At 42.9% G+C, this 13313-nt stretch overlaps 1 protein-coding gene across 4 annotated transcripts in view; it reads right to left on the reverse strand.

Annotated features, from left to right (window-relative positions):
- Window positions 1-13313, reverse strand: part of TOP3B (DNA topoisomerase III beta) — a 138930-nt gene that overhangs the window by 32089 nt on the left and 93528 nt on the right. For all 4 annotated transcript variants that reach the window (XM_077461634.1, XM_077461632.1, XM_077461633.1 and 1 more), the window contains one exon: window positions 3799-3972. In XM_077461634.1, coding sequence (XP_077317760.1) covers window positions 3799-3972 — 174 coding nt within the window. The remainder of the gene's footprint in view (window positions 1-3798; window positions 3973-13313) is intronic.

Here is a 13313-nt window from a genome sequence, read left to right on the forward strand (position 1 = left end):
TTTCGACCCATGCATGGGCACCCTGTGCAGAAGTCAATTGTTTAACTTCTGTACAATCCCCCTGTATTTTTTTGAACAAAAAGTGCCACCAGCCATAGCCAGCAACACGGATCATTGTGTTATGACAACAGAGACATCAGAACACAATAGCACAGCGAGAGTGATAACCCCATCCACCTCAAATGTGTGCATGGGGAAATCAACACTTTTTCCACTCAAACTGCTGTTTGAATGAAAAAAAACTGTATAATGAATGGGCTACCTGAGAAGTATCTTGGGGGCCTGGTAGGTCACAGACCTAGTAACTGCATGCATTGCCAAGTTTCAGTTTCTAAAGCAAGCAAAATACTTTCTTTTATTAAAGAAATTATAGACTCCAGAGAGAGATGCACAAACTTGTTTCTGTACAAAGCATTAGTAAGACTTCATCTCGAATATGCAGGCCCGCTTTGGGCACCAGTTCACAAAAGAGGTGAACTGGACAGAGTGCACAGAAGGGCAACTAATCTGATAGTAAGCACAGAGGACATCAATTACAGTGTATCTGGAAAGTATTCATAGTGCTTCACCATTTGGAGAGCGAAGGCCACCTAAGCGACTTGGTAACCGGTTGTGGGCCACAATGAGTGGACCGTGTGGATGGCAAATGCAGAGCAGACACGGCTACAGCCCTCTCTACTCTATGCCTTTTTATTTTTTATTTTTTTTAGAGGATCGAATTGGAGCAAGGCGGATGATAATGTACAAGTCCGTTTACATGTGCTGCTTCCTAGAGGTGAATGGAGGCTCTGATTGGGTCGGACTGTTTTGTGAAAGGGGCCCAAGACTGCTTTCACACTGATGTGCTGTGGTTTACCCCCACTGTGTGTGCAGCGCAGTGCACCTGTGGCTTTCCTGCAGGTTAGCTGCACTTTGCCATATACATCTATTATATCCTGTAGGTGTGTTACACTTTCAGAAAGCACACCGAGCCCACAGGTAATAACAGAAGTCTATGGCTCAGTGCAGGTAACCAGCAGGTGCACTGTGCTGCACCTGCGTATCAGTTTGAAAGCAGCCCAGTGACCACTGCAGAGCAGATATGCCCATATATACTCATTGATTTTATCAATAAATGTATCTTTAATAACAGTCTTCTATTCACGTATCGCCGGCTGTTGTTGTCCCAGGCAGAGTGCATTTGGTATAACTCTGCCTGTGACAGGAGCTGGTGCTATGCAGGAAGCATCAGCTTATGTGGCTCTGCTCTGCAGCCGCTTGTTTCCTCTACTGCATGCTTCATTTCACAACATTCATGCTCTGGGATGGCGGGTCAGGAACCCATGTTCTGGGCTTGCCAACCCACCATCCCAGATTAAGAAGTCACGGGCCACATGTGGCCCCTGGGGTACTGTTGGGCAACCCTGGCATAATGACAACATGAAAGAAGTTTATTTTTAATAAATTTGCAAAGATTTCAAAGCAAACTAAAAAACAAATCCCATGTACATAAGTATTCACAGTCTTTGCTCAATACTTTGTTGAAGCACCTTTGGCACCAATTACAGAAAGTCTTTACGAGTATGATGCTACAAGCTTAGCACACCTATTTTTGAGCAGTTTCTCCCATTCTTCTTTACAGAACCTCTCAAGCTCCATCAGGTTGGATGGGGAGCATTGGTGCACAGCCATTTTCGGATCTTTCCAGAGATGTTCAATCGAGTTTAAGTCTGTGCTCTGGCTGGGGCACTCAAGGACATTCAGAGTTGTTCCTTTGTTATCTTGGCTGTTTGCTTAACCACTTCAGCCCCAGACTATTTGGCTGGCCAAAGACCAGAGCACTTTTTGAGATCCGGCACTGCGTCACTTTAACTGACAATTGCACGGTTATGCGACATGGCTCCCAAACAAAATTGACGTCCTTTTTTTCCCACAAATAGAGCTTTCTTTTGGTGGTATTTGATCACCACTGCGGTTTTTTTTTTTTGCGCTATAAACAAAAAAATGGCGTAAATTTTGTGAAAAACGTAATATTTTTACTTTTTGCTATAATAAATATCCCCCAAAAATATATAAAAAAAAGTGTTTTCCTCAGTTTAAGCCGATACGTATTCTTCTACATATTTTTGGTGAAAAAGAAAATGACAATAAGCGTTTATTGATTGGTCTGCGCAAAAGTTATAGCGTCTATAAAAGATTTTTATAAACGTTTTTTTGTTTTTTTTACTGGTAATGGTGGCGAACAGCGATTTTTATTGTGACTGCAACATTATGGCGGACAGATCGGAGCTGTGATCAGTGTCCTGTCATTAGGAAGAATTGGGAAATGCTTGTTTACATCAGCATTTCCCTGTTCTTCCTCTCCATGAGACGATCGTGGGTATCCCCGCAGACAGAGTCCGTGGGACCCGAGATCACACCCACGGAGCTCGCGGTGGGTGTGGGCTCACAATACCGCATCTTAAAGGACAACGTACAGGTACGTTAATATGCCTGTCTGTGCCATTCTAATATCGTATATCGGCGAGAGGCGGTCGGCAAGTGGTTAAGCTCGTTGTCCTGTTGGAAGATGAACCTTTGCCCTCTGGAGCAGGTTTTCATCAAGGATGTCTCTGTACATTGCTGCATTCATCTGCCCCTCGATCCCGACTAGTCTCAAAATTCCTGCCGCTGAAAAACATCTCCACAGCATGATGCTACCACCATCCATGCTTCGCTGTAGGGATGGTATTGGCCAGATAATGAGCGGTGCCTGGCTTCCTCCAGACAGGACGCTTGCCACTCAGGCCAAAGAGTTCAATCTTTGTTTCATCAGACCAGAGAATTTTGTTTCCCATGGTCTAAGAGTCATTCATGTGCCTTTTACCGAGGAGTGCTGCAGAGATGGGTGTTCTTCTGGAAGGTTCTCCTCTTTCAACAGAGAAAGGCTGGAGGTCTATCAGAGTGACCATCGGGTTCCTGGTCACCTCCCTCACTAAGCCTCTTCTCCCCTGATCGCTCAGTTTGGCCGGGCGGCCTGCTCTGGAAAGAGTCCTGATTCTGGTGCCAAACGTCTTCCATTTACGGTTGATGGAGGCTCTGTTCATTGGGACCTTAAATGCTGCAGAAATGTTTTTGTATCTTTCTCCAGATCTGTGCCTCAATACAATCCTGTCTTGGAGGTCTACAGACAATTCCTTGGTCTTCATGGCTTGGTTTGTGCTCTGACATGCACTGTTAACTGCGGGACCTTATATAGACAGGTGTTTGCCTTTCCAAATCATGTCCAATCAACTGAACTGAAGAAACATCTGAATGATGATCAGTGGAAACAGGATGCACCTGAGCTTTTGAGTCTCATGGCAAAGGCTGTGAATACTTATGTATATGTGATTTTTTTTTATTTTTAATACATTTGCAAAGATTTCAAACAAACTTCTTTCATGTTGTCATTATGGGGGTAAGGAAAATAATGAATTTTTTTGAATAAGGCTGTAACATAACAAAATTTGGAAAAAGTGAAGCGCTTTGAATACTTTCTGGATGCACTGTACTAAGACAGATTAGCTGAACTGAATTTATTCTCCCTTGAGAAAGGGTGTTACGATCGCCCGGTATAAATACACAATGGGTGCAATATTTCACTTCAAGATCATTGTAAAGGGTATAAGGGCACTCTTTGCGAGTGGAGGAAGAGAGAGTTAACCTCCACATACGGAAAGGCTTATTTACAGTAAGGGCTGTGCAATAGACTCCTTCAATAACTAGTTCTAGCTAGCTTAGTTGATTGTTTAAAATATTTTATCTATGGGCTACTTACATTTATGCTGTTTCACTTACCAATACCATGCTTTTCCATCAGAGTGATGAGCTCTGCCTCTGTTAAGTAATCTGGAGGACATGTCTGTTTCTCCACCAACTTCACTTCTTCCACACCAAACTTATCTCCTCTTTCACAGGACTGAAAACTTTCCTCCGGGGGGATGCCTTGCCAGGGCATGATTTCTGTGTATCCTGTAATATAACCAATGTGAAACTGTACTGTTAGTTTAAAGAGAAAGCATGTTATATTTTAGTGAGCATACATTTTGATGTATTACTGTGTTTACTGTAAATGTGTGTTGTAACAGTATTGTACTGTATTTGACAGTTTCACACTTGCTTCGTTACTTTGACGCACAAATATGCAGCTTTGTTTTTCTCCCACTTTTCTGATATGCATACTTGTTCCTGGTTTGGTGACCTAAAAAGACCTGAAGCCAATGAGTCTGTATAATAACTAAGTAACCAGCATTTTTAGAGGGAGGTCAGAAATGGCAGCACTCATGTTTCGTCTTTGACAAGTTGCCTCTAATAAGTTTAAAGGATTATTGGTTTACCAGTAAATTCCTTTTCTAGAAGTATATCACAGAACATCTTAATATCCATTATGATAGTATGATGCAGCCAGGTGATAAAAAAAAAAAAGAAGGCAGTAAATCCCAATCCATGGGACAACCATGGAAGAGGGGTGGGGTCCCTATGTCATGTGATGTACTTCAAGAAAAGGAATTTACAGTTGAACCAAATATCCCTTTTTCTCTATAGTACTTCACGTGTTCCAAAGCATTCAATATGAGGAGAGGGTAAGACGACAAGCCCAAAAAACCCAAACCATCACAGGTTAGAACCTCACAGCCCCCTGCAAGACCCTTCTAAAGATCACATCCACAGCAGCCTGAACATCTACTTTAAAGTACATAGTAAAGGTTTTAATTGAAGACCAGGTAGCAGCCTTGCAAACTTGAGCAACAGAAGCCTTATTTTGAATAGCCAAATTCCTGGTACCATTCCTGGTAGAATGAGCTGTAACATGGAAGGTTGGGTCCCTTTCCAGAAGGCCATAAGCGTGAGAAATAAGCTGATGGATCCACCTAGATCTGGTAGATTGGAAGCCCCCTGACCTGTCTTCAGCTTTCCAGGAAGGACAAAAATAAGACACAAAAGAAGTCAGATTGCTAAATCAAAGCTGTCAGCCTAAGATAAACCTTCACAGAGCAAACCACATCCAAAGTATTTAACACTCAATCAATTTTCATCTGAGGATTCAAAAAGGACAGCAACACAATATACTGAGAGATGAACATTGCTCAAGGTTGGTCCGTCTGAATCTGCCAAGATTGCACAACACATGTGCTGCTGGCCCAGCTCGTAACTGGAGATATCAGGAGAAAATCTGGATGGCCCCACACTGAAATCACCTTTATTGAAAAATATTCAAAAAAACAAAGACCAATAAATATGCAGCAAAGGGGTAAGAGACCAGCTAATGCCTCTGACACTTACAAGCACTTATTCAGGAAAAATACCTAGTAAGCATGAAATGCATTAGCTGGTCCCTTACCTTTGCGTGTATTTATTGGTCTTTGTTTTTAATGGACATTCCATGGATATTTTTCAAGAAAGAGGATTTCAGTGTGCGTCTGTCCGGATTTTCTCCTTCTGAACACAATATATTGGTTGGGGTGAGAAGAAATAAACACATTGGAAAAAAAAAAAAAAAGATGTCCTAGGCCAAAAAAAACAGATTATTTTATGAATACCTTAAGAATGACCTGGAATGGTCCTTTACAGTCAAGAGCCACTAACTCAAACTCGGTGAGCTGAAGGGATAGCAATCAAAAATAAGACCATTCTAGTCAGAAGCACAATGGGAATGTGCTAAATAGGCTCAAACAGAGATTTCAGTTACACAGAATATACTAAGTTGAGATCATTCAACTTCCTCAACACTAAGAGGAGGAACAATGCATGTGACATGCTGTATGAAGGCTCATACTAGGAAAGGAGAAGCAAGAGATCATTGAAATTGCTGTGTAAACTGTCTGGTGCTATATAAATCCTGTATAATAATAACATTAAGAATGAAAGCCACCAAGGCTGAAATCTGATGTTTGATGGTATTCAAACTTTTTTCTACTACAGATTTAAGAAAAGCCAAAAACCCATCAAACAATGTTCTTGCAAGGCTTCTAAACCTCACATCAGGTAAAGAAAGTCTGATGAAATAGCTTTCTAGCTTTGAGGAGGGTGGGAATGACATATTCTGACCCCATTGACAGAAAACCCCTATTTCTCAAGACACTGGTTACAACAACCAAGCCAATAAAGCCAGCGACCATAACGTAGGAACTTGTAAAACTGGACCATACAACAGGAGGCCGGGGTGGAGTTCTATATTCTCCTGGGCCAGGCCAGAGTGGCCAGGATTACCAGAATTCCCTCCAACTGTATTGTACAAAGAAGCTGGGGTACAAGCTGCACCAGTGGGTAGGCATAAACCAAGGAAAAGCTGTTTTATGTTGTCACCAGGGAATCTATCACAAACATCCCTGTGTCCCTGGTCTTGGATACAAATCTGTTCAGTTACACTATGGCCTAACACGCTGGAAGGTCTACATCTGGCATTCCCAATCGTTTGTGCTTCAAACTCCACTGGGAGAAAAGCCCACTTCCCTGGATTCAGACACTGTCTACTGAGAAAATCCATTCCCTTGTGAATTATTTATGTCACTGTGGTGGCATGTCTGATTGTATTCGCACCGGGAGGCTCCTGAGGAGCTGCAACCAATGCAAAAGGGATAGCCAAATCAGTTCCAGCTGAGGACACCCTCAGTTCCAGGATGTTGATAGACATCATCATCTCTTGCAATAACCACATTCCCTGAACCGAGACGTTTTCCAAGACTTTGCCCCAGTTCGTCAGAAATCAGGACCTTCCAGGAAAGGGGAGGAATGACTTGTCCCTCTCCAACGTGTGTGGAGATCCAACAGTCCAGGGACAACCTTTTCCTAGGGTGCAGGCACATTGGAGAATCCATCGATTGCGGTCTTCAGACAAGACATTTAGTTGAAGAATCCTGGAATAAAATTGGGCAAATGGCACAGACTAGAAAAAGCAATCATCTTCCCCAGAACTCTTATCCGGAGATGTATCGAGGGTCGTGACGGAGTTAGCAGCAACAGCGTTTCTCAAGTATTTCTCTGGGAACAGAATGACCTTTGACAAGAAGTGGAGACTAGGACCGAGTTTTGGGAGCCCAGGATTTGCCCAAACTTTTTCCAAATTGAGAACTGTCCTGCGTGCCCAACACGGGGTCCAGGTAATATGCCTCCGGGCTAAAAGCTGTAGGCCATAGATTAGTCTCCTGTTCCCATCAGGAAATCCGGAGAAAATCAGCTGTAAACAATTTCTCTCTTCCTAAAACTTGCAGTCTGGAAAGTCTGGACGTCCGCCTGGATGACCGCTTACACAAGGAATTAGAAACCAAGATGGTAGAGGGCTTCTGTGGGATGCAGTGCTGACCTGAAGTGATGTCATAAAAATGTCAGGGGGGGGGGGAGGGGGCAGCTATGCTTTTTAAGGCCGCCTAAGCCTCGTTCTCAAGCTCTTGAGAAGAAGAAAAGGCTTCCCATCCCTGATGCATAAGCCAACTGCTCATGGATTACATACAAAACGTGTAATTTCTTTTTTCTAAGCAAGTTGCCAATTTACTAGTGTTTCTCAGTACATTTAATGCTGCACTTAGTTTGGTGCCCCCCAAATGTGTTCTCTTGATCCTGCAGGTGTATCCATCTATCCACCCAGTGTTTCTATCCTGGTCTGAGGTTTCCTGATATTGTGAGATTGTTCGCCGGAATCCCTTACAATGTGATAAGTCAGATTTTAACTGTCACAATGTAAGCTGCCATGGGTCTTTTCAGTATAATAAGTATGTTACATAGTTACATAGTAGGTGAGGTTGAAAAAAAAAAGACACAAGTCCATCAAGTCCAACCTATGTGTGTGATTATATGTCGGTATTACTTTGTATATATGTATGTTGTGGTCGTTTAGGTGCTTATCTTTATATATATAGTTTCTTGAAACTATCAATGCCCCCTGCTGAGACCCCCCCACCTGTGGAAGGGAATTCCACATCCTTGCCGCTCTTACAGTAAAGAACCCTCTACGTAGTTTAAGGTTAAACCTCTTTTCTTCTAATTTTAATGAGTGGCCACCAGTCTTGTTAAACTCCCTTCCGCAAAAAAGTTTTATCCCTATTGCGGGGTCACCAGTATGGTATTTGTAAATTGAAATCATTTCCCCTCTCAAGCGTCTCTTCTTCAGAGAGAATAAGTTCAGTGCTTGCAACCTTTCCTCATAACCAATATCCCCCACACCCTTTATTAGCTTTGTTGCTCTTCTGTTAATACACTATACTCAGATTTCGCCCTGCTGTTTTTCCTTGTTGTATTGTTGTATGAGAACACCTCTGAATGGTCACTGATCATTAATGGGGACCTAGGCTGTCAGTGACATTCTGATCAGACACCTAACAGCTGTGAACAGTGCTGAACAGGCAACACTTAATTTCATGAGATACCCGGTATAAAATAAGTATACCACATACAAAACAAGTCCTGCTATTAGTTATACTTAAAAATAAATGTTGGTGGAGCTTTATATCATCAAACATCTTTTAACCACTGGGCACTTAAACACCCTTAATAACCAGACCAATTTTCAGCTTTCAGTGCTCTCACATTTTGAATGACAATTACTCAGTCATGCAACACTGTACCCATATGAAATTTTTGTCCTTTTTTTCACACAAATAGAGCTTTCTTTTGGTGGTATTTAATCACCACTGGGTTTTTTATTTTTTGTGCTATAAAAAGACCGGAAATTCTGTAAAAAAAAATAATTTTTCTTTGTTTCTGTTATAAAATTTAGCAGATTAGTAATTTTTCTTCATAAATTTTGGCCAAAAAAGAGTCCACAAGCTATGGTGCCAATATCTGAAAATTGATCACACCTGAAGTACTGATGGCCTATTTAATTTCTTGAGACCCTAACATGCCATAAAAGTACAAATATCCCCCAAATGACCCCTTTGATTTTTTTTCTTTCACAAAATTGTCATATTATCAGGTTATTTCTCACACACAGCATATGCATACCACAAAATACACCCCAAAACACATTCTGCTATTACTCCCGAGTATGGCGATACCACATATGTGAGACTTTTACACAGCGTGGCCACATACAGAGGCCCAACATGCAGGGAGCGCCATCAGGCGTTCTGGAGCACCCAGGACAATTCTGACATTTCTCTCCTACATAGAACCCCAAAACATTATATACGTTTTTTTAAAAAGACCCTAGAGATTACAATGGCGGTCGTGGCAACTTTTTATCACTCACGGTATTTGCGCAGCAATTTTTATAACGCTTTTTTTGGGAAAAAAAAAACATTTTTTGTGCTAAAAAAAAAAACAGTAAAGTTAGCCCAATTTTTGCATAATGTGAAAGATGAAGTTATGCTGAGTAAATAGATACCTAACATGTCACTCTTCAAAATTGCATACGCCCGTGGAGTGGCGCAGAACGTCTCTACTTAAAAATCCCCATTTGCGACGCTTTCATTTTTTGTTTACTGGTTACATGTTTTGAGGTACATAGAAGGTCTAGGGCTAGAATTATTGCTCTCGCTCTAAAGTTCACAGTGATACCTCACATGTGTGGTTTGAACACCGTTTTCATATGTGGGCGGGACCTACGTATGCGTTCGCTTCTGCATGCAAGCACATGGGGACATTTTACTTTATTTATTTTAGTTTGACGTTTTTTTCCCCAAAAATATTTTTTGGATCACTTTTATTCCTATTACAAGGAATGTAAACATCCCTTGTAATAGGAATATGGCATGACAGGTCCTCTTTACAGTGACATATGGGGTCAATAAGACCCCGCATGTCACCTCTAGGCTGGGAAGCCTGAAATAAAAAAAAAAGATTCTGGCTTTGATCGTATTGGCGAGTCGGTAGAAGCACCGGAGGGCGGGGGGGGGTCTATGGCTGGGTATTGCAGGGTATCACCGAGTATGGCTGAGTATTGCAGAGTATCTACAAGTATGGCTGGGTATGGCAATTTATGGCAAAGTATTGGCAGGGTATTGCAGAGTATTGGCAGGGTATTGCAGAGTATTGGCGGGTATTGCAGAGTATTGGCGGGTATTGCAGAGTATTGGCGGGTATTGCAGAGTATTGGCGGGTATTGCAGAGCATTGGCGGGCATTGCAGAGCATTGGCGGGTATTGCAGAGCATTGGCGGGCATTGGGCATTGCAGAGTATTGGCTGGCATTGCAGAGTATTGGCTGGCATTGCAGAGTATTGGCTGGTATTGCAGAGTATTGGCTGGTATTGCAGAGTATAGGCTGGTATTGCAGAGTATCGGCGGGTATTGCAGAGTATCGGCGGGTATTGCAGAGTATCGGCAGGTATTGCAGAGTATTGGCAGGGAATTGAGGGGTTAAATTTCGGTGAGCAGCGATGTGGGCACTGCAGATGCAGCCCACAGCACTGCTGACACCGATCTCTTCTCCCTCCGCTGTACTGATCGGTACAGAGAGGGGAGGAAGGAACCGGCGTCATAACATGATGCCGGTTTGTTTACAAGTGATCACTCCGTCATTTGACAGAGCGCTCACGTGGTAAACGGCCGCGATCAGCAGCCGTTTACCATGATCCGTGAGGCGCCGGGTCCTGTGGACCCGGCAGTCACGGATGCTCTAGAGTGCGCGCCCCAGGGGGCGTGCGAGAGCGGAATTCTGGGAGGACGACATATGACGGCCTCCCAGAGTTAAGAAACCGCCCTGTAGCCGTCATTCGGCTATAGGGCGGTTGTTAAGTGGTTAAATGATTATATTCAGCTTATGTTTTCTTGGGCATCTAAAGTTGCCCAAAGATGAGACACAGCAGGAAGATCTAACCTGAATGACTAATATATACATGCAGGTTCGTAGCAACCAGATTATGAATGTTTATGCACTGGGAAAGAAAATTCTTACACAGGCATGTGTTTTTCCTGAGATTGGCCAGGGGAGTTCTGTGCATGTTGCAGAGTGCCCACAGACATGGAGTCAAACATTATTTTTGCAGAAAAATGTTAACATAGCAACTACCAATCAGTGACAACACTGTATATGTGGTCCCTGTGCCTATTAGCAGGATATATGAGACATGATTTGCTTTAATTATTGAAAAAAATAATCTTGTATTATTTTGGCTGCATGTGTTCAGAAAGGATATGGACTATATCTGATTAACCATGGGATCTATGTTTGAAAAGGAATCAATTGGCAACACTAGTCAGTGACATACAGAATAATCCAACAAAATCAAAATGTCTTTGTGGCCACTCTTTTTCACAATGTCACAGCTGGGCGGATCTGAATCGGGTAAAAAAATAGGATTTTTATAACGGCTTACCTGTAAAATCCTTTTCTTTTGAGGTACATCATGGGACACAAAGTCTCAGTAATTACTGATTGGTTATACAGTATCACTAGGTGATTGGACACTGGCACACCCTAGAGAGGAAGTTCAACCCCCTATATAAACCTTAACCTTACTGGGAGTACCTCAGTTTTGTAGCAAAGCAATATAAGTGTATTAGAAGAAGGAAGGGACCTCTGTGTCCCGTAATGTACCTCAAAAGAAAAGGATTTTACAGGTAAGCTGTTATAAAAATTCTATTTTCTTTCCTCGTACATCATGGGACACAGAGTCTCAGTAATTACTGATGGGATGTCCCAGAGCAATGCTATCTGAGGGGGTGTAATCAGACCTGAGGACCTTGTACCCCTGCCTGCAGCACACTACACCCAAAGGCGATATCCTCATACCTTCTCACATCCACCTGATAAAATTTGATGAATGTATGGACTGACGACCAGGTTACGGCCTTGCAGATTTGAGCTATGGAGGCCTGGTGATGCACTGCCCATGAAGCACTCATAGCATTAGTGGAGTGCGCCTTGATCTGAAAAGGCGGAATTTTCTGCCTCAAACCATAAGCTTGAACAAATACTTGTCGAATCCATTTAGCAATGGTAGATTTTGATGCTGCCTGTCCTCTATTAGGACCTTCTGGCAATACAAACAAAACATCCGTTTTGCGAACCTGAGCAGTAGCTTCCAGATAGGCTTTGACTGCTCTCACTACATACAAAGAATGTAGTGACCTTTCTTCCATAGAACAGGGATTTGGAAAATAGGAAGGCAGAACAATATCTTGGTTTAGATGAAAACCTGAAAACACCTTCGGTACAAAACTAGGATGAGGGCGCAACACCACTCTATCCTTGTGTATTAATAGATATGGCTGTTTACAAGAAAGGGCCTCTAATTCTGACACTCTTCTGGCTGAAGAAGTGGCCACCAGAAAAATGTATTTTCTTGTCAACAGAACAAAGGGAATTTGATGTATTGGTTCAAAATGCTGCTTCTGTAAAGCTGACAGAACTAAATTCAGGTCCTAGGGGTTTAGAGGCACTTTAACCGGAGGATTAAGGCGCATTATCCCCTGTATAAAGCTTTGGACCAAAGAATGCGAAGAAAGTGGACGTTGAAACAGAACTGATAAGGCTGAGACCTGGCCCTTGATGGTACTCAAGGCCAGCTTAATCTCTAAACCCATTTGCAGAAAGTCAAGGATTCTGACATATTTTCTGGGATGCCAACCCCTGGATTCACACCAGGAGACATATGCTTTCCAGACTCTATGATAAATCATTCTGGAAGCTGGCTTCCTTGCATTATCAAGGTAGAAATCACAGGGCCTGAAAGCCTACGACTCTTCAAAACAAGGGTTTCAATAGCCAAACTGTTAAATTTAGCATTTGTAAGGCAGGATGGAATACTGGTCCCTGGGAGAACAGGTCTGAACATGACGGTAGGGTCCAAGGGGAACCTACTGCCATCTTCACTATTTCTGCATACCAAGCACTTCTGGGCCATGCTGGGGCAACCAGAACCACCTACTTCTTTTCCTGCTTGATCCTGCAAAGAAGTCGTGGCAGCAGCAGAATAGGAGGGAATGCATAAATCAGAGAGAACCGATGCCACGGAGTCACCAATGCATCTGTCCCGCATGCAAGTGGAGTTCTTGACTCAAAGTTGTCTATCTTGTTGTTGAACCTGGACGCAAAGAGATCTACATCCGGAACTCCCCATCTTTGGCATATGGCCAAGAAGATGTCGGGGTGAAGAGACCATTCCCCTGGGAGTAGCTGCTGGCGACTTAAGTAGTCCGCCTGCCAGTTCTCTACCCCCGGAATGAAGATTGCCGATATGCATGGCACATGCTTTTCTGCCCAGATTAAGTTTGGGCTTACCTCTTCCTGAGCTGCATGACTCCTGGTTCCGCCTTGGTGATTGATATAAGCCACCACTGTGGTATTGTCGGACTGGATCCTGACAGGGCAACCCTGTAAGCTGAACGTCCAGGCTTTTAGGGCTAGATATGCCGGACAGATCTCCAAAATGT

The sequence above is a fragment of the Lithobates pipiens genome, unplaced genomic scaffold (genome assembly GCF_037356315.1).
Source record: "Lithobates pipiens isolate NorthernLeopardFrog02 unplaced genomic scaffold, aLitPip1_a1.2 Scaffold_3, whole genome shotgun sequence".
Lineage (NCBI taxonomy): Eukaryota > Metazoa > Chordata > Amphibia > Anura > Ranidae > Lithobates > Lithobates pipiens.